Here is a 21,873-nt window from a genome sequence, read left to right as displayed (position 1 = left end):
CAGAGGTGGTGGGTGAAGCCCTGGAGTCTGTGCTTTACCAAGCCCTCCAGGGGCCTTTGATGCAGTTTGAGATCCCCCTGGACTGTGCAAGTGCAGCCTCCGCTGAAAACCTATGGAGAAGATGGCAAAGGGAGCCCACGGAAAGACACAGGGGGTAGGTGGAAAGACAAGGAAGGGGGCCCGGTCCTGAGGAGCACCGGCACACAAAGGGAGGTCACGGTCTGGGCTCTGTCTGCTCAGAGAGAGCAGGAGCCTCAGGCTGAGGATCCGCGGAGGTGCAGCTCCTTGGAGAAGCTTTTCCCTACACCATGAGCCTCACCACCCCCAGCCCCACCTCAGTGGGTTTAGGCTGTCCCCTCCGTAGCTGGCCCACAGCGTACCACCATCTGTTGCCAGCACCTAGGCAGTGAAACATCCCATAGAATGTACAGTGATGGCAGAAGCGTCCCAGGTCTGCTCTGTCCCCGGCGGTAGCCACTCGCTGCCTGTGGGTACTGAGCACTTGAAGTAGCTAAGTGATTGAGGAGCTACACTTTTTGTATTATATAGGGTAAGTTTCAACTGCCATGTGTGATTAGCCAGTGGCTAGTCCTGGAGAGCACAGGTTTGACACCCATCTGATAACCTACAGGTCACATTTGGCAGGCTTCCGGATTAACCGCCTGGGGAAGGCCTTGTGATTCATGGCTTACATCCTGTCTCTGAGAAAAGGCTCTTACCCTGAGGCCCTCAAATCCTACTGTGAGTTCCTCAAAGTGTTGACATACTGATTAATACATAACCTACTGACATCAAAAAGGACACTGAAGCCAGGTGGGGTAGCTCATGCCTGTAATTCCAGATATTCAGAGGCAGAGGCAGGAGAATGCTTGAGGCCAAGAGTTCAAGACCAGACTGGGCAACATAGAGAGACCTCCCTGCTGCACCCCCCGGCCCCGCTTTTCTCCCTCATCCTCACCTTGTCTCTATAAAAAATTTTTAAAAATTAGCTGGACACAGCTACTCGGGAGGCTGGGGCAGGAGGACAGCTTGAGTCCAGGAGGTCAAGGTTACCATGAGCTATGATTATGACACTGTGCTCCAGCCTAGGTGACAGAATGAGACTGTGTCTCAAAATAAAAATGACACATTTGTTTCTGAGTCACAAAGTTTTACTGATCATCTTGCACATGGAATGTTAGCCTGTGTGTTGTCATCTGTAGCCAATGAATGTAACCTCTGTGTTGCAGCCACCAATGGAAAAGGAGCTCTCCTTTCTCCTACACTTTCTAGCTAAGCCTTCCAACCTGTGACAGGCTCTGGAACACGCCCAGCTTTGTTGGTGCGTCTTCCCCCGTCGAGCCTCACGCTTGGCTTCCAGTGAACCTTTATCAAATTATTTCTGCCCCGACAGCCTTAATTTTGCCACATCCTTAGTGGGGTGCAGGGCCCAGGACAACTCGACCCATCCCAAGATACTCACCCTCAAAAGGAGGCTGAGGGGTCAGCATCATTCACAGACCCTGGGGGGTATCTTTAATGACAGGGGTTTTCAAGTTGAAGTTTATCAGGGACAGGGAAAGAATAGCAACCCCTCCCCAAGACACCCACCCAAAGCATGGGCCCCCTGTGGCTGTGGCTGGCCCCTCCTCTCTTGGTCAGCTCAGCCTGCAGTAACAGAACACACAGACCTGGGGCTTCAACGGCAAACATGGATTTCTCAGAGTTCTGGAGGCTGGAAGTCCGAGATCCGCATGCCAGCACGGTTGGTTCTGGGTGAGGGCCCTCTTCCGGGTTAAGTCCTCACATGGTGCCATGGTTTGGATATAGTATTTTTGGCCACATCAAATCTCATGTTGAAATTTGATCCCCAGTGTTGGAGGTGGGGCCTAGTGGGAGGTGTTTGGTCACGGGGGCAGATCCCGCATGAATGTCTTGGTACCGTCCTCTCCTCCTTCTTAGTGAGTTCTCACTGTATTAGTCCCCATAAGAACTGGTGTTAAACAGCCTGGAAGCTCCCTCCTCTCTTTCCCAATTCCTCTCTTGCCATGTGATGCCATGTGGTGCCTGTTCCCCTTTGCCTTCCACCATGAGTGGAAACTTCCTGAGGCCCTCACCAGAAGCAGATGCTGGGGCCATGCTTCTTGTACAGCCTGCAGAACCATGAGCCCCATAAACCACCTTTCTTTATAAATGACCCAGACTCAGGTATTCCTTTATAGCAATGCAAATGGACTAAGACGCATGGATTTTCCTTGGTGTGTGCACAAAGAGGAAAGAGAGAGCTTGAGAGAGAACTCAGGTGTGTCTTTCTCTTTTCATAAGGGCATTAATCCTATCAGAGGGAGCTCTGAGCACATCTAAACCTAATTACCTCCCAAAGGCTCCACCTCCTAATATCAGCACATTGAAGATTTAGGCGTCAACACATGAATTTGGAAGGGACACAAACATTCAGTTCATAGCACCTCCCACTCGTCATACAGCCCTCAGCCGAGAGACTTTGTCTTTTGTCTCTACATTTCTATCCCACTGTGCTGCACAAAGTAGGAGCTCAAAGAATGCTCCCTGGCTGAATAAAAAGCAAAACAATTGCTTGACTAGAGGTGCGTGCAAAGAGTGGGGTAGATCCCTGCAGATTCATCACCGCCGCTAGCACCTCCCTGGAGGAACTCAGCAAGCTTGTTTCTGCCTGAAAGGCAGGGTAGTTAGGGTCATGCACCATCTGCCCAGTACCAGGGGCCAGGATGGCTCTGCCCCAGGCAGCACCAGCCTTCCAGGAGCCCAGCCCTCCCCAGAGCCTGCTGACTTGCTTCCCGCTTGGCAAGAAGACCAAGGAGCTTGGCAAGGAGCCCAAGAACAGAGTGGTTTTGAAGGAGACCTGTGACCGCAGGCTAATGCCTGACTGAAAGGGGGACAGTCTCACAGTTCAGTGGACACTGCTTCCAGGTCCATCAGACTTGCCATCTAATTTTTCCCTCCACTGCTTTTTGATGCCCCCTTGGTGAGGTCACCTCAATGCAAGCCACATTGGGGCCTGCAGTGTGCTCAGCCACGTGAGGGCCCCAAGTCCTGGTCTGCAGCCATGGAAGAGCCCAAATGGGCAGTGTGAGGGCTAACCACTGTCGAGGGATGTCCTCATAAGCACACACTGGTCCTTTTCTTCAACCCAGTCCTTCGTGTGTGAATGACCACAAGTCACTTCTTCTCGCTCAGGGAATAGAATTGTGAAAATCAGACCTGATAATTCTAGTGGAAAAGGAGCAAAGGTTTTTGGAGTGAAAGAACAAAGGATGATGATGATGATGATGATTATTATTATTATTTTAAGAGATGGAGGTCTGGAGCAGTGGCTCATGCCTGTAATCCCAGGACTTTGGGAGGCCGGGGTGGGAAGATTGCTTGAACCCAGGAGTTTGAGACCAGCCTGGGCACCACAGTGAGTGCGACCAGACTGGGTAATATAGTGAGATGTTGTCTCTACAAACAATTTAAAAATTAGCCAGGTGTGGCGGCGTGTGCCTCTAGTCTCAGCTACTTGGGAGGCTGAGGCAGGAGGATCACTCGAGCCCAGGGTGAGACCCTGTATCAAAGACAGACACAGAGAGAGAGAGAGATAGGGAGAGTGAGAGAGAGAGACAGAGAGAGAGAGAGAGAAACAGAGAGAGAGAGAGACAGATGGAGATCTGGAGAGCTTTGTCTGCCACCCAGGCTGGAGTGCAGTGGTGCAATCACAGCTCACTGCAGCCTCAAAAACCTGGCCTCAAGCGATCCTCCTGCCTCAGCCTCCCAAAGCACTGGGATTACAGGCCTTAGCCACCTCGCCTGGCCTCTCACTCTCTGAAGATGGGTGGCCCAGGAAAGCTGCATCAGCTGCCTGCCCTGCTGCCCCACTGCACCCTGGAGGTCTCTGCCTTGAGCATGGTGGAGTGCCACATGGTAGGCAGCACAGTACCCGACGTGTGGAATGTGCTCCGTAAATATTTGTGTCAGTGAATTGATTTTGCTCTAGATTTTTGTCTGACTACCTCCCTGAGATACTCAAGTCTCAATCCTCTCCCACACTGGACATAATTAAATGGCCATGTGGTCACTTCTAACCCACTGTTTCTAGGGCATGGAGCCCCATATGGTCCCGGGCACCAGCAGTCTGACCCTACTCTGGGGACTGACCCACTTTTTATGACTTCTGGGTGTTAATTATTTCTAGGTTAACTGCCACCACTGACCTGGTTGGCATTTAGTCACACTAGATGGGACTTCTGATGCCCCCCAGTCCTGATGCCCTGTCTCTATTGCATACCAGAGGATTCCTCTGCCCTGCCCTGTTCTCCCTGCTTACTGAGCAACCTGCCAACAGCTGGGGAAGCCCCCCACCCACCATTGCAACACCCCTTGCCCAGCCTGCGGAGAGTGGCTTTGTTTTCTAGTCTTCTCTCAATGGCCAGGCCTAGGCTCCAAGAGCCCAGTAACTGGAATAAAGATCACTTCCAGGCTTGGTGCGGTGGCTCATGCCTGTAAACCCAGCACTTTGAGAGGCCAAGGCGGGAGGATCACTTGAGCCCAGGAGTTCTAGGCAAGCCTAAGCAACACAGCAAGACCCCTGTCTCTACAAAAAATACAAAAGTTAGCTGAGTGTGGTGGCACACACCTGTAGTCCCAGCTACTCAGGAGGCTGAGGTGGGAGGATTGCTTGAGCCCAGAAGTTTGAGGCTGCATTGAGCTTTGATTGTACCACTGCACTCCAGCCTGGGTGACAGAGTGAAACCTTCTCTCTTAAAAAAAAAAAAAGATGATGAATAAATATAACTTCTCTAGTGTCCAGCCTAAACTGAGGCTCAGAAGCATGGTGGGGAGCCTTGATTACCCTGCGATTGAGGCAGATGCAGCAATAGGCCTGCAGACTGGAAACAAGGTATGACCCACGGAGTCACTGGAGGTGACTCACAGGGATGGGAGAGGGAGGAGGTGGGCACATGGAGACCCTGGAAATGGGGAAAGAATAGGACAAAGCAGGGTACTGAGAGGGAGACTTGGGCAGACTCTTCCCCCATGAAATAGTGGCAGCCAGACCTCCCAGATTCCCTAACCCCACTGGCTTCCCCGCTCCCAGTCTGCTCCCAGGATCCAGTCCCCCGCCCTGAGGATCCAGGCCACAGAGACTTTGCTCCGTGCAGCATGAGGGATTGATGGTAAGGGCACAGGGGAGAGGGCGGGCCCCTGGGTAGAAGTCCACTTAGGGAGGAGCCAGCTCAGCATTGGCTATGAAGGGAGCAATGCTGGGTGGCAGTCCCTTCTATGTTAGGCTGCGGTCCACAGGCTGAAGGGGACCCCCCTGAAACAGAAGGGGTCATTGGCAGAAGAACTAGGAGCCAGGGGTTGACCCAGGCAGCCTCTCTCTGCAGTGACTGTGGCCCAGAGTTGGGGGGAGGTCCCCTGAGGCAAAGCAGCTCAGAAGATCAGCTCCTATCCCTGCAGCTCCCTGTGTTTGGGTCACTAAGCCAGTAAGCAGGAGAGCTGGGATTGGAATGGGGCTCTCCAGATGCTGACCCAGTGTTCTGTTCAGTGCATCAAAGCCACGTCCAACTCTCAGAACCCCTACGTGAAGCCTGCTGCCACGACTCTGTCAACACAGACTAGATCTCTTTGAAGGCGCCACCACTGCCTTCATCTAGGGCTATTGCAAAAGAAGAGAACCCTCTGGGAGGATCTGCCTTTCCCTGAATCCCCAGGCTCACTCTGTCATGTGTTCCTATGGGACATTCGTTTCTTGTCACTGCTGTGACAAGTTGCCATAAACCTCGTGGCCTAAATCAACACAAATTTATCATCTTATGGTTCTAGAGGTCAGAAGTCCAAAATGTGTCTTACAAGCCCAAAATCAAGGTATGGGCAGGGCTGGTTCCTTCTGGAGGCTCTAAGGGAGAATCCTCTTCCATGCCTTTTCTGGCTTCTAGAGGTCACCCACATTCCTTGGCTTGTGGCCGCTTCCTGACGTCGCTCAACCTCTTGTGCTATGGTCTGAATGTCTGCATCTCCCCCGAATTCATATGTTGAATCCTAAGCCCAGGAGAGGTGGTATCAGGCAGTGGGGACTTTGGGAGGTGGTGAGGTCATGAGGGTGGAGCCCCCATGAAGGGGATCAGTGTCCTTATGAAACAGGCCCCAGAGTGAGGACACAGTGAGAAGGTGCCATCCATGAATCAAGAAAAGGTCCTGCCAGGCACCAAATCTGCTAGGCACTGATCTTGGACTTCTCAGACTCCAGAACTGTGAGAAGTATATTCCTGTTGTTTATCAGCCCCCCGTCTATGGTATTTTGTTACAGCATCCTGAAGATTAAGACATCTTGCTTCCATCCTCACCTCTTATGATTAACTCTGATCCTCCTGTCTCCCTCTTACAGGACCTTTGTGGTGACACTGGAGCCAGCTGAGGATAAAGCAGGATAACCTCTCCATCTCAAGATGCTTAACTTCATCACATTTATCACATTTGCAAAGCCTTTTCGCCATGTAAGGTAACATTCATGGGTTCCAGGGATAAAGATATGGACGTCGTCCTTGGAGGCCATCATTGAGCCTGCTATGACTGGCAATTAATTTATGTTTTTTAAAAACCTCATTTCATATGTGGTCACAGAACTGTTCAATGTCTGCTGCTCAGAGGACTGTGCACTCAAAGACGTCATGTTGGATTTATCCAGTGTTGCATCCCCAGCTCAGAGCCCAGAGGCTAGTACACAGGACCCACTCTAATTGGTGGCTGACTGAGGGTCTCTTTCTACCTGGATTGTCAGCTTTCTGCTGGGCCCATGAGGCAGTTCTCAGGATAAGATCCACCCAGAGAACCAATATCCACCAGACACAGATCCACCCGCTGAGGCCAGGAAAGTAGATCTTATGGAGAACAATGTCATTTTTGTGACATAGGGCAAAGCTCTGATTGCCCAAACCCAGTCACAACCTGGACTTGATGGCCTCTCCTCTCCTGTGGTGGGACTGGATCAATAGCAACTGGTGACTTCCCATTAATAGCAATCACAATAACAATCGACAGCTTACTAAGTGCTGAGCTCTTTACATGCCGAATTTAGTTGATTCCTCATAACCTATCAAGGAGGTGCCATATTAACACCATTTTACAGAAGAGCAGACAGGGTCAGAGAGGGGAAGTAATTTGCTCAAAGTCACACAGCTAGTAAGTGGTGTAGCCAGGGCTCAAACCCAGATTTTTCTGAATCCAAAGCCGATGCTCTTTGCACTCCATTACACTGCCCTTTGGATATTCAACCAACATGAAAGGAGGACAAAACCTAGTTTCCCATTAAAATCCCTCAGAGGCAGGGCTGCTGGGCTGAGACCGTTCGCTATCTTCCAGCTGCATCTTTATTCTCCAGGGGACCCCTGTCTCTGGCATTCTGTGTGCTCAGGCAGGGTTGCCTGTCTGCCAATGACGGTTTCATCAGATCCAAGCTCCACTCTCCAGTTCATTAGGATTTCAAATGTGCAGCTGTGTAGGAAACCTCCACAGCCACTTTGCGAATGTTGATAAAGCAAAGTTGCCATCAGTCTGGGCTTTGTCCCTGCACTGCAGGGGACACGTGGTGGGAGGATAAGACACTGACCACTGCCTCCTCCTGCTCCTGTCCCACACAGAGCAGGGTGTCTGGGGGAGGCAGAAGCAGCCAAGACTGCCTTAAATAGCAATATGGCACCATGTAACACTGGTTTCAATGTGATTGAGGGGTGGAAGGGATTATGTGGACACAGCCATAGATCACACTCTCACAAAGATGTCTCTGTGAGAGTGGGAGAGCGTGGGAAGCAAAAATGGATTGGCAGGGCAGGGACGTGCAGGCAGCTCTCCTCTGGGAGAGAACACAAAAGAACAGGACTTGCTTTTCTCTAGGAAGGGAGATCCCATAGATACACTCCTGTCACTTCGCATCAGCCACGCTTTCATCCTAGGCCTCTGGAGTGCTGAGCTACTTTCTTTTCCCACAGCCTAACCAAGCATCTGCCTGCCTGGGTCTCTCTCCAGAAGCACTACAGCAGCTCCTCTGTGCCTGGCGTGGATCAGAGAGAGCGTGCCCACTATCCCTCTGGCTACCCAGCCACTTGGCTTCCTTCTGCCCGCCCTTCCTACCCTGCCTCCTGCAGTTTGACGCCCCACTTGAGAGACAGTAGAGATGGGGCGTGTGTTAAAACAGGAGCCGAAGCTTCACTGAGAATTTCACACCATCATTGGGCACAAAGGAGGTTGTGAAATGGACTGCAGGGGATTTACTCTCACTTTTTTATCTGCCCTTCAGTGCTAAGGTTTTTTTTTTTTAATCTGTGGCTGATAATAATGCCTAATAAGTTAAAAATGCCCTCATCTGTTGGCAGAATAGCAGAAATAAATGAAAAATGTAAAGGACTCATTTTTTAAAAAATTAAAAGGCAGAGGCTCCTGGGTAAGCAGAGAAATTGATTTCTGAGCATCTCCTGAAAGAGGCACGGATACCACTGAGGCACACTCCTCCGCCAGGCAGGTGACCTCCTTCTCCTTTTATCCCGCAATCCTACTCCCAACTTGGGGAACCTAGGGCCAATGGAGGCAGGTCTTGTCCCTGCATCTTCTTTCTTCTCCGTTGTTGCTCAAATGTGGCTATTTTCCTTCATCTTCTTAAATGCTGTCTTCCCAGGTAAAATATAAAGAGGGATCCAACAACTAACACAGCTATGACTTCCTGGTCACACCATTTGCCTAGGAAGCTTTCAGCTTTCTGTTTTTAGACTTAGATTGATCTCCTGGTCGAGAACCATATGCTTGTGAGATGGGCATCCTCATTAGCCTTGCTGGTGGGCAGCTGTGGATGTTGTGGGATGTGCGGGTAAAGCCGTCCCCTTCCTCCAGCAGGATGATGAAAGGTGCCCAGACAACCTGAGAAGCACCTTCCCATCATCCAAGCGTTCACCTTAGGCCTCTGGAGTGCTGGGCTGGGGAAGGCTGCCTGGCATTTTCACATGATTGGAGATACTGCTTAATGCAAGTCTGTACCCTGGATCAACCTCAGGGGAAGGGCAATGGACCGAATTGTGTCCCCCAAAATTTAGACGTTGAAGTCCTAACCCCCAGCACGTCAGAATGTGACTGTACTTGAGGAGGTGATTCAGTTAGAATGAGGTCATTAGGGTGGGCTCTAATGCGACAGAACTGGTGTCCTTATGAAGAGGGGAGATTTGGACATAGAGACAGACATGTGCCGGGGAAAACACCACGTGAAGATTGGAGTTATGCTGCCAAGGATCTGTGAGGAGCTGGGAGAGAGGCCGGAGCAGGTCCTTCCCAGAGCCTTCAGGGGCAGCACAGCCCTGCCAACACCTTGATTTCAGTCTTCTGGCTTCCAGAACTGTGAGATGATATATTTCTGTTGTTCTAAGCCACCCAGTTTGTGGTACTTTGTTCTGGCAACCCTAGCAAACGAATACAGAGGGACCAAAAGGAGGTCCACAGATGTGCTGCTGAAACCAGGAATCCGGAGCAGGCCCGATCTGTCCTGTTCCGACTAGAGGTGCGTTCCTTCTTCAGGAAGAAATCCTGTTTTTGCCAGAACATACTCTTGTCTCTCCTTCTGGCCTTTTGGGCTCAAGGTCTCCACTGCTGTGTTTCATGCAGAACAAAGTGGGAGCGCCTCAGCCTGGCTGTCAAGCCCTTCATCCATTCACTGATGTATTCATTCAACAAGCATCTGCCAGTCGCCTATCAGGAGGGAGGTGAGTTCTGCTCATGGGGAACATCCCCTTCTCTTTCCCTGGGATAATCGGCAACCCAAGCACCTGCCTTCCAGAAGACCCCCGCCTCCTTCTCTTCTCCCCTAGTCACGAGCCCTTGTCCCAGCTGTCACCGCCATTTATCACAGCCATCTCCAGTTCTAGCTCAGCTTGCCCACGTCCAGCTCAAATCCTCCTATTCCATGAAGTCTTCCCGCAGACCCCATGAACTCGTGTGGTCCGTCTTCTCTGTTCTACCATCACCTCTCGCTTACCTCCGACTGTGGCCCTCGCCACCATCTGTCTGAGGTCTTAGTCACTTATCTACTTGACTGTGTCCCTCGCTAGATCAGGACCTCCAGAGTGAGCCGTTCAATCATCTTTGTGTCCCTAGTACACAGCCTGTGCAGAACGGCCACTCAACAGTGTCTTCTGAATTCACTGATTTCGTGCCGTGTGCTCTGGGGAGCTGCAAAAGGGCAGGACGCGTCTGGGCTCCCCTAGGCAAAGGTCCCAGCGCCGCAGCCCAAGGCGTCCTCTATGTCGCCTACTAGGGATCCCACTTCTCACTCTTGATGTGGCCTCCCCTCGCTGCCTGTTCATCCCAGCTCACTCCCTGGTCCTGCCCTGGGGGCTGGAACACAGACTTCCTGGGGGTTCCGCCGTGGTGGGAGCTCCTGGGTTCCACTTGTTTGGGCTGTTTTAAGTCCTTCCCCACTTCAGGTGAGGAAAACAAGAGCCATTCCCCCTTCTGACTTTCTTTCTTTCCTTTTCTCAGATCCCTCCAGGGTAGGAGGGTGGGAGGGAGAGCTGGTCCGGGGGCGAGGGGAGACTCCTTTCTCTCGGGGAGTTTTCACATAAAGGCTCTGGAATCCTGAGAAGGGTGGAAGGTGCGGGAATGGATGCCGTGGAGTACAGGCTGGCACATTTTCCATGGAGCCAGCAACTCGGATTTAGGTGCCAGCAGATGGTGACTGAGGTGCCCCGCTCACTGGAAGTCCGGGCACCAGCTCAGCTCCACACTTACCTAGGCCCGGCGAGCAGAACAAGCTGACCCTCCCCGACCTGCCGGCCACCCATTCAGCAGCACTGCTGGGCGTTCATCCAGCAACCCTTAGTGCTGGGCTTCAGGGTTGGGCCCTGAATTCAAACCCTAATTTTACGTGACCTAGTTTCTTGCCCTCTGTGAGATTTTGTGTCTTCACCTGTGAATTGGGGTAATGATACACACCCCAAAGACCTGCCTGAAGGTTTAATGACGGCGTGCATGGAAGGCCCTGGGTTCAGGGACTGGCACTCTACTCATGGTGGTTCTGGGTAGAATGAGAACCCCAGAGAGAGCTTCCCCGACAGCTGCAGGGACCATCGTTTTCCTGCCGTTGACCTTCCGTTATCCTCCATAACAGTATCCCAGTTTTGCTTTGAGAAGTTGCCTTTTCTCCACTGGAGTACGGCCTGGTGGGGCTGGAATTAGGACTCCGGTACCACTGCCTTCTGACAAGGGGTAGGCACATTCCTGTGTGAACCCTGAGAGAGTCAGCCCTTCGAGATGGATGCTGAGGGGCTACCAGGGTCTGAATTCTGAGTGGCGCTGAAAGCCTTTGCCTGTTGCAGCTTATATACATGCCCTGTGCAAGCTGAACAGTAGCTCAATGCTGGGGCCTCCTTAGCTGTCTGTTCCTGCTCACACTGCCAGAATCAACTGCTGCCGAAGTCCTCATTCTGCCACCTGAACCTGACCAGTGAAATGTGACCTGTGGTCAACTTTAACATCAGCAAATCAGAACTGAACAAGCTTGCATCCCTCAGATGCAGTGGGAACTGGAATTAGAATCTAAGCAGAAACTTTTTCTATGCAAGATAGCCCTTCTCTTTGTTCTGGCAGACGTGCCTTGGTTTTATACTGAAGGCTGAGTCTCCCTGGTTGGCAAACTGCTGGTTGGAATAGTCTCTTTTTAAAAACATTCCTTTTCAGTTTTCAGTGGATTCGTTAACACCCTATTCTAGGCCAGCAGGATGATAACTCCTTGGAATTCAAAATTGAACAAAGAGACAAAGAGACTGGAGAGATGGGTGTTTGTTCCATAGTTCCTTGAGCAGACCCTGCTATTAGAGTATTCCTGTACACGCTGCTTCTTCAAACTTGGGGAAGCCTTTGGAGCCAGAATGCCTGGGTTTGAATCCCAGCTCACTGACTCTGTGACATTAGGTGAGTCACTTACTCTCCCTGCCCCCATTTTCCTCAAATGTAAAAGGCGGGTAATAGCAGTAGGTACCTAACAGAGTTATAGTGAGGATTAGGTGACTTAATAAATGTAAAATGCACCTGGCACATACTCAATGCTATCTATGTGCTCCCTGTTGTTACAGTTTCAAACCTGGCTCTCAAAGTTCCTATTGATTCTGCGAGTGCTTAAGAAAAAAGCAATAGTTTTTGCTTTTTGTTGGAAGGGAGAGATGGGGGTCTTACTTTGTTGTCTAGTCTGGAATGCAGTGGTGCCATCATGAAGCACTGCAGCCTTAAACACCTGGGCTCAAGTGATCCTCCCCGCCTCAGCCTCCCAAGTAGCTAAGATGCTGGGCACGTGCCACCATGCCTGAGTAATTTTTATATTTTAATATCTTTACTTTTTGTAGAGATGAGGTTTGGTGTGTTGCCCAGGTTGGTCTCAAATTCCTGGCTTCAAGTGATTCTCTTGCCTCAACCTCCCAAAGCGTTGAGATTACAGCTGTGAGCCACTCTGCCTGGCCTGTTTTTCTGATAAATTCCCTTTGATTCAAGTTAGCCAGAGTCAGATTCCTTTGCTCGCAGTGAAGGACTCTAGCTGATTTAGTGGTTAGGATGCCCAACAAACGCAAAGACAGCTATGCTATAATTAGTGATTCATGCTGAGCCTTGGTATAGTCCATGCTTGTGGAGATGGTGATGATCAGAGGTCTCTTCTTTTTCCCTTCCACAACTCAGCTTCAGACTCTGACTCCCAAAATCCTGACTGCTTAGGACTTCCCCACGAGCTGCTGCCCCGAGGCTTGCAGGGAGGAGCAGCCTAGTTTGTCAACAGTGGATTTTAAGCTGCCAGGATTGATATGTCAGAGCCACCAACTAAATTTTCTTAACTAGAACATAACGCTGAAGTCAAAATAAAAAGAGGCAGGGCTGATAGGCAGTACTGCCAGAAACGGACTTCCGGTCATTAGCTATATCCGCAGGCACGCGGGGGCTTCTTCCTCTGACAAGGCGGCCAGTGAGTGCCAAATGACTTTCAAAACCTCACGAGCCAGCCCCAGAGTAACTGGGCAATCCATGCCTCCCCTTGGACTTGGGCTTGTCAGTTGAAGTGGGCAGGCAGAGGCAGAGCTGGTACCCACCCTCGAGATGCAAGCCACCTTCACACGACCTGCCAAGCTGCTGTGTGCCTCTGTGCCTGTGCCCTTGCCATTCATCTGCCGGATGTGCCCTTTCCTGTTGCTGCGCCGGTGCCCCACAGTCATCCAAACCTCAGCTCAAGTGTCCCTCCCTTATGCTGGATTGTGCGACCTCCCCCTTCAAGTCCTGTTGAGAAGTCCTTTTTCTGGGCCCTTGCACCAACGAGATGTGGATCTCTTTCCATTCTACTGCCATCGTGTATTTACTATTTTTTGTTCATTTTTTAGGACAAGGTCTCATGTTTCCCAGGCTGGTTTAAAACTCCTGGCCTCAAGTGATCCTCCCAGCTTATCCTCCTGGACAGCTGAGAATATTTACTTCTTCCTTCACTAAGTTGTGCCGTCTTGGGAGATGAGACCTTGCTTGTTTAATCTTTGCATGGGCTACCAGTGTATGTCCCATAAATATTTGTTGAATAAGTGAATTAATTACTTTTTAATTGGACAACACGACAGAGAAGTTTCTAAAACGAACCAAGGGTCAGAAGCAAGGACCAGAGCTCTACTTTAGCTTTGCACCTGACACGAAATATTATATTAGAGCAGTCACATGATTTCACTTCTTACACTTTGGGGTAACCTACTAGAGCAAGCCCTCATTTGTCACCAGCCATGTGAAGATGTGAAGAGAACATGCTCAGGAAGTAAGCTAAATATATCAAACCATCCCTTTAAAACAGGCTCCCGAAGAGCTAGGCTTATGTTTCTACCATTCTGAATTATAGCAGAAGAAATAGATTTGAAGCCAAATCAGACTATCCAGAAAAAAGTTCAGAATTGAGAAAAGAATTTCAAAGGAAAAGCAGGTAGTCAATAAAACAGTGTTTATTCACTCTGGATAGTGTGCCCTATTCCAGGAGTTGTATGTATGGTGGGAATGTCTACCTCTCTACAGCTAAGGGAATCGTGGGACAAAGCCACCAAAAACATCAAGACTAAAAATAAGTCTAAATGTGGACCTAGTAGAGGATATTGCTAGATTTTTAAAGTTTTTTTTTTTTCTCATTTTTCTATGACCAAAGGAAAGGATAGAAACATTTTGGCTAATGACCAGGGCAAGGCTCAGAAGAGGGAGGCAAGAGTGTGAAATGGAGAGAGGATGGTTGTATCAGACAGCTTAGGCTAGTGACACTGCAGTAACAAACACCACTCCCTAACTTGGAAGCTTCCAACCACAAACGTTTACTTCTTGCTGACACTGAGTGCCCATTGCAGGTCACCTGCAGCTCTATTTCCCGTCCTCTGCATTTCAGGATTCAGGCTGAAGGAGCTTCTCATTTGAGGCATAGTAGACTCATAGCAGAAGAAAAGGAGCTACAGCCCAAACACACGCTGGCTCTTAAGCCTTCTTCTGGCCGGGCGCGGTGGCTCACGCCTGTAATCCCAGCACTGTGGGAGGCCGAAGAGGGTGGATCATGAGGTCAAGACATCGAGACCATCCTGGCCAACATGGTGAAACCCCATCTCTACTAAAAATACAATAATTAGCTGGACATGGTGGTGCATGCCTGTAGTCCCAGCTACTCGAGAGGCTAAGGCAGGAGAATCGCATGAACCTGGGAGGCAGAGGTTGCAGTGAGCCGAGATCGCACCACTGCACCCTAGCCTGGCGACAGAGCGAGACTCCATCTCAAACAAACAAACAAACAAACAAAAAAACCTTCTCCTGAGAGGTGGCACTATCCATCCCACTCACATTTCATTGACCCAAGCAAGTTACAGGGCCCAGCCTTAGAGTGATGGGACGAGAAGTATAACTGTCCCAGAGGGACAGCAGAAAACATTTCAACAAATGATAAAATCTAGCAAAAATGGCCTCTGCATTCAGACAGACCTTGGCTTTACTTACTAGCCCTGTGCTCTGGGGCCAGTTTTCACTCTCCTACAGAGTGCATATGTTAGAGAATTTATTGCCTACCTCTAAGTCGTGGCAATTAAAAATAAATAGCATACTAACACATATGACTTTTTTCTTCCTTCCCTTGATTCGTCCAACTCCTCCTCCACCATCACCCCCTTCCTCCACACTCCAGGATGCCATCTTCAATGCAATAGATTTGGCAGGAGCATCCAGATATGACTTAGGGTGGAACAGTATCTGAGAGGAGGATGCAGGAGAGGGAGACTAGCACGCTGGGAGGGAGGTAAGAATGAAATTGTTCTTAAAGACAGGATCCTGGGTTCACGTATTTACAGAGAGGTAAGAAACAAATCCATACAGTGTTTTTTCTAATTAGAGAGTGTTTTTATAGAACTTTATCTTAAAGAGATAATAGGATAAGCATGCAAAGATGTATATACAAGAATGGTCACTACATTTAAAAAATAGTTAAAATTTGTGAACAGCCTAAATGTTCAGGAATAGTGATTAATATAAATGATGCGATATCCACATAACTGAATACTCAGCACCCATTAAAATGCCAGTGTATTTCTATATTTGTCGACACACAGGATCATCTCTAAGGTGGATTGTTCAGTGGAAAGCAAAGCTCTTTCCCTCAAACACCTCAGGACATTTAAGCATTAGGGCAACGTTCTGCAGCAATGATAACACTTCTCGTTATAACCCTGGATGGGTCATATTTTCAATACACTTACTTTTGGTGGCTGTCACAAAGGCACAGGAGAAAGTTGGGAGGATGAAAAGATTCCCTTTGAAACCTGCCGTCTCTCCTCCATCACTTCTCCTACTCTCTGCCCAGTCTGCCGGACTCTCCCCAGTACCCTCTAATCAGCACCACACTGCCTCTCCCCTCCTTAAACCTTCCTTCTCCCCCACTCACACCTGGAATAGAAAATTCCCCACTTCTCTGCTAGCTTCAGAGGAGCACAGTCTGGCTGAATATTTTCACAGAGTATGAGGAAACAACGGACTTAACCTACCTGAGTTAGTAACTTTCAATTTTCTTTCAATTGCCAGCTCTGTTCTTGTTTTGTTGTTGCACCCAAACCCATTTATGTCTAGTGTTCCATTATTGGAATGCTAAGCTTGTGGGAGTTATTCATATCCTACTGTTCAAGGTCGTTGCCAAGGTCTGAGTGCAAAAATTCAAAAAATTGCAACCTCAGGCATAAGTGGGTTAACGACCACTGTAACATTAACGAACTAATTAAGGTTTTTGTGTGTTATAGGCTGAACTGTGTCCCACAAAAAGTCACATGTTGAAATCCTAGCCCCTAACCGGACCTCAGAATGTGACCTTGCTTGCCAATAGGGCCATTACAGATGTAATTAGTTAAGGTGGGGGTCACACTGGAGTAGAATGGGCTCTAATCAGTTATGACTGGTGTCCTTACAAAGAAGAGACATTTGAACACAGACACGCATGCACACAGGGAGAAGGCCATGTGAGATTAGACTTCTGCTGCCACAAGCCAAGGAGCCACCAGAAGCTGGGACAGAAGCCTGGGGCAGGTCCTTCCCAGTGCCTTCAGAGGGAACATGGCCCTGCCAACACCTTAATTTTCAACTTCCAGCCTCCAGATCTGTGAGACAAGAAATTTCTGTTGTTTTAACCTACCCAGCTTGTGGTAATTTGTGATGGCAGCCTTAACAAACAAATATATTATGTACAGCTTTACCTTCTAATACATATCCTTACATATATATTCACAAAAAATTATATTGCATATACTCTTTCTCCACATCATAAAAAATGGGTGTTGGGCTCCCTTGGACACAGGGGAAGCAGGCCAAATTTCTCATATTTTCAGGAATAAACTGAGTGCCCCGAAGGTGTAATAGGAAACTTTTCCTAACCTCATCTGACTTCATCCTTACGCCAGCATTTTGTGTGTAAGGAAACTGGCTGAGAGTGGTTAAGAAACATATCCAAAGATGTATAATTCCAAATGGAACCCAGATCTTTTTATTTAAATTCCAACCATCTTTCCATTATATCAGCCAATGATGGAGCAGAAAGCTGGTCCAGGCGATCCCAGAATAGACCTTTCTAGGCACCCATTTAGTGCGGGGAGGGGAAGTGGCCTTGCCAAAGGGTCAGTGAGCTCAGTTAGGTTAAATGCTGCTTCTTAGCCCTACCCCAAGGTTGACTAAGGTTGTTTTGTGCCCAGCCTTGGACAGGAAAGCAATTCCCTCCTTTCACAGCATTCTCAGCCTTGACGCTCAATAATAATTGTGATGATAAGAGTGGCTTTCTTTTACTGAACACGCATATGTGGTGTACACTGTCAATTCCTTCAAATGTATTATCTCATTTAATATGCCGCCAGTTCATGGCAAGCGGAAGAGTTTTAGGATTGTTGGCTTGCAACTAGCTTTTTTATTCGCCGTATTCTCCTGCCTCTATAGCACCAATGATTTTAGTAATGTCAGTCTAGTAAACGTACACTCAGTGTGTTCTCTCGAAAGTTGAAGCAGTGCTAACATCTGGGAAAAGTCACACCAACATTTCCCAGCTAGCTTTTTTCATGTCACGAGCTCAGCCGACTGTTTCTCACATGATTACCACACATAAGGAGGGAGGGGAGAGCCATGCTAATGAGTGTGGATGGCTCTTTTCAATATGGGGCCATGGAAAATGCGTAATTCCTCCTCTTCTCCTTTTCCACACTGTCCCCAGGAATGACCCTTCCTTTATGAATCATTCTATTCTGTGATTCAACAAATAGTTAATAGGGACTGCTCCAAAATCATAATTTACGGCATGGATATTAGAATACACTTTAGTGTTAAGTCCTATTCATTTATTAAATAGATGTTTCTTGTGCTTGACTGGGTATCAGATGCTCTGATGGGTACTGGGATTACAAAGATAAATAAGACACAGTCCTTGTTCTCAAAGTGTTCAAAATATAGCGTTATTTATGCATATGATGCATAAAGTTGGACTTGAAAGAGATCCTGTAAGTTTCTGTTAGCTGCAAGACACATTGATGGGTGTAAAAGTCTAATCACGATGGGATTTTATTTTTTAAAGCTGTCTGGAGTTATTAGTAAAAATGCCCATGGAGACTCTAAGAATATCCCATTTCGCAGGAAAGTATAATTGGGCACAGCAAGTCACACTTCCATGAATAAAGGCTAGAGACGAGAGTAATCGGCTCATGCTCTGATAGCACCAAGAACAAGCCTGGGATGGGATGTCTGATGCATGAAGCCCCATGACCAGACTCCTGACTTTGCCAATGTATCATGACCATTTGCTGAGCCAAGCCAGGGGAGGTTCTCATCGCCTGGTAACCAAACTGCTTCTTTAGCATCAGGCCAGCTCCGGTCTCTTATAACAGTAATAGAATTAGTTCTGTGACAATAGGCATCTGATGAGAATTTGTCTTAGAGCTTTCTCTCTATCATCAAATTAGCACCCCCTACCCCATCCTTCCAATCCTTTGAAACCCAACTCAACGGTCATCTCTCTACTCTCTGCTCCATGCTCATTCATACCTAAGGCTGGTTCCACATATTTTAGCACCAATTATTTGTGCTCTGGCATTGTTCTTGATTTCTTGTGCATAAGTGGTGAGATGAGCTCTCCTGTCCATTTAAATGGCCAAAAATAGCCTTCTTTTAAATTAAGTCCACATCACTGCCCTTTTCCTCCTGGGAATCTCTTATTTTACGATTTCCTCACTTCTTTTGTTTTCATCCCTCTCTCCCCATCTCTAACCCCTTAACTTAGCTGAGCAAATTGAGATGTTTGAAAGTTTGTTTTTGTTTTGTTTTGTTTTTTTTTTTGCTACATTTTATTGGCAAACAGGGTAAAATGACTGAAATTTACAAGAAACTTTGAAAAGATTATAGCTTGGCTATTCCTCTTCTTCACTGAAATTTAAATGAGGCTAAAGTTTAATCCTTCTTTGCCTGTCAAGCTAGCTGTCCCCTTAAATGTGGCTTCTGAATATATTTATCCCATCCTTTTCCCCCATTGTCTCCAGATCCATTATGTTAGCTCAGATACTCAAAGGACTGGTAGTTTAAGTTCCTTCATTTTTATTAGACTTGGCATCATATTCGTCAATGTTCCTCTGCTTTATGTAAATGTGGATGAATCCCTGGCACTCTACCAGCAGGTAATCAATTGGCTGTTTGAACAGGAACTATATTTTAAACATCTTCTTTAACACCTCATGCAGTGATGTGCACTAAGTTTTTCTTTCTTTCCTGACTAATGAACCTACTCACCATCCACGACCCCAGCTCAAGCATCATCTTATTTTCAGTCTCCCCATTTACCACTCTTTCCCTTTTCCCCTTCCTAATCTCCAGGGAAAATTCACTGCCTTCTCTTCACTCTTTCCCCATCTATTTATTCACACTACAAGGAGGGCACTTATTCCACTTTTCATATCAGATGTATATACATCAGATTGGTTGTACAATGATCTCCTGTGAGCTGTCTTGTGGCCTGTTTTATGTGTGTCTGCAGCACAGCCATGGATTACAGGAGGCACTCAAAGAATGCTTAACCAATGGATTATTTTGACTGGATAATATGGAAAGCCACAAGATGACATTTCTCCTTCACATGCTAGAAGGGACACAGATGGACTCAGGAATGAAAGCCACTTTAATTGAACAGCTTTAACTGGGAAACTTTACCTGAGTCCCACATTCCATCATGCCATGACACCCAGCAAACCCCAAAGGTGCAAGAAGCCTGACAGATGACAACAGGTCCTCCTTGCTTTGCCCAGATGCCCTGAGACCTGTGGCCCCCAATTGAAAGAAGATATTTTGCAAACCAGAGGAGCCTCAGGAAGTTACCCACAATGCACATGAGGCCCAAATGGCAGGAATCACTCAAGGATCTATTTGAATTTTGACTTAATTCTCCTGGTGGAAGATAATTTTCCATGGGTTTCTGGTGTTTCTCCACGTCTTGCAAGTGAAGCACTGACTGCTCTTTGTTCTGGGCCGTGTTTCTAAGGGGGAGGACAGCCTTGGAAGATAGAGATGGTATCTCCCTTGGGAGCAACGGGCTGCTGTTTACTGCCCTTTGTAAAAAGACTGAGGTTCGCTAAGCTCAAGGCTCCTCACCTGTAATGCAGCCTGCTGCGTGTGCAGTGGTCATGATCTAGCCCTCTTCACATCCCCTTATGGGAACTGGCCCAACATGCAGATGTTCTGGCTCCTGCTGTTGCTGTGAGTAATAAACTGTTCTCCATCTCTGAACTAGGACTCTAATGTCTTCTGACTGCACCCATGAAACTCTGGCAGGTTAATCTGTTGGCTTGTAAGTAGGCTAAAAACTCAGACCCCTCACACTTCCTGAGATCCCCCAGCAGAGTCTTCTCGCCTTTGGTGTGCCCTGATGCCCCCTTCTGTGCCTCTTCATATTCCCAGCAGGTTACAGGTGTAGAACCCTGCTGGGCAGACAGGACTGTGTGCAGGACAAACAGTCATCACCGATAGCTGCAGATAGTTCAATGAAGGAAGCCAATGTGAGAGGTAAAACTCATGCCCTCCCAGCAAGCTGATGGTGTGTGGTGACATTCACATGAATCGTGAAATATGATGAATGGCTGCACTGTCTGCACCAGGCAAAGTTCCCTCTATTGTGTGGGACTGGCAGGGAGCAGTAGCATGGCTGGAGGACCCAGAAGATCTCTGTTTCTTGATCCAAACATTTCCAAGCAGCGTTCTGTTTTTCTAACAGTGACTGCAGCACTGCTCACAACTGGGGGACTATCTTAATGAGACTTTCCAGAGGATCCTAGCTCTCTTTGGTTGTATTCAAGTAGACTACTTATTTGTTTATTTATGCATCTATTAGTTTCAAAAAGAGCATAAGGCAGTTTGCAAGGGTTTATACATTTCAAGAAAGCGTAACTTAAAAAGAAAGAAGAACAACCTCCCAGAGCACAGCAAGGACCTCTAGTAGCTGAGGGAAGGGAAATGAAAAAACCCTTTCTTCCTGGGTAAGATAGAGAAAAGAGACACAGGCCCATAGCATTAGAGGGGCCTGACTGTTGGGGAAAGGGTGGGACAACTGAGAAGATGCAGAGTGGAGACGGAGAAGGGAGAGGGAGGGAGGCTCATCAGTAGACTTGCCACAACCCAAAAAATAACCAGTGAAATGGGAGTCAATAGAAGTTACCCAAACTGTAACACAAAGAAACAAAAAGAGTGATTAAAGAAAAAGACTAAAAGTAAAATAAAAGGCTGGACATTGTGGCTTATGCCTATAATCCCAACACTTTGGGAGGCAGATGTGGGAGGCATTTGAGGCCAGGAGTTCAAGACCAGCCTGGGCAACATAGCAACATGCAACCTCTACAAAAAGAAGAAAAAAAATTAACAAATTAACTGGGCATGACGGCATGTGCCTGTAGTTGTAGCTACCTGGAAGGCTGAGGCAGGAGGTTTGCTTGAACCTAGGAGTTCAAGGCTGCAGTGAACTGTGATTGTGTCACTATACTCCAGCCTGGGAAACACAATGACACCCTGTCTCTAAATAGAAAAAAAAAATACAATAAGAGAAAATAAAAAAGAACAGATCATCCAAGAACTGTGCGACAATAGCAAGCAATCTAATATACGTGTTACTGGAATTCTGGAAGGATGACAGAGAAAGAGAGAGAGAATATAGAGCAGGAGAATTTTCTGAAGAGATAGTAGATAAAAATTTTCCAAAAATAATAGAAGACACCAAACCAAAAGTCCAAAAAGCTCAGAGAACCCCCAGCAGGATATGAATGCATAAGCCTCTCTCCATTTCTGCTGCCTCTCTCCTAATTCAAGTTC

The 21,873-nt window shown here is 47.9% G+C and overlaps 2 protein-coding genes across 3 annotated transcripts in view; one reads left to right on the top strand and one right to left on the bottom strand.

Annotated features, from left to right (window-relative positions):
* The window catches only part of TRIM67 (tripartite motif containing 67), a 54,217-nt gene that overhangs the window by 21,447 nt on the left and 10,897 nt on the right, over positions 1 to 21,873 (bottom strand). The gene's annotated exons all lie outside the window — the stretch shown is intronic.
* On the top strand, positions 4,826 to 10,791 carry LOC112634759. Its single transcript, XM_025402558.1, is given in 6 exon segments — positions 4,826 to 4,894; positions 8,238 to 8,300; positions 9,643 to 9,744; positions 10,588 to 10,603; positions 10,606 to 10,660; positions 10,662 to 10,791. Coding segments are annotated over 6 exon segments (435 nt in total).

This window comes from Theropithecus gelada, chromosome 1 (genome assembly GCF_003255815.1).
Source record: "Theropithecus gelada isolate Dixy chromosome 1, Tgel_1.0, whole genome shotgun sequence".
In the NCBI taxonomy this organism is placed as follows: Eukaryota; Metazoa; Chordata; class Mammalia; order Primates; family Cercopithecidae; genus Theropithecus; species Theropithecus gelada.
Note: the sequence above shows the minus strand (reverse complement) of the source record. Positions and strands in the feature narration are given on the sequence as shown.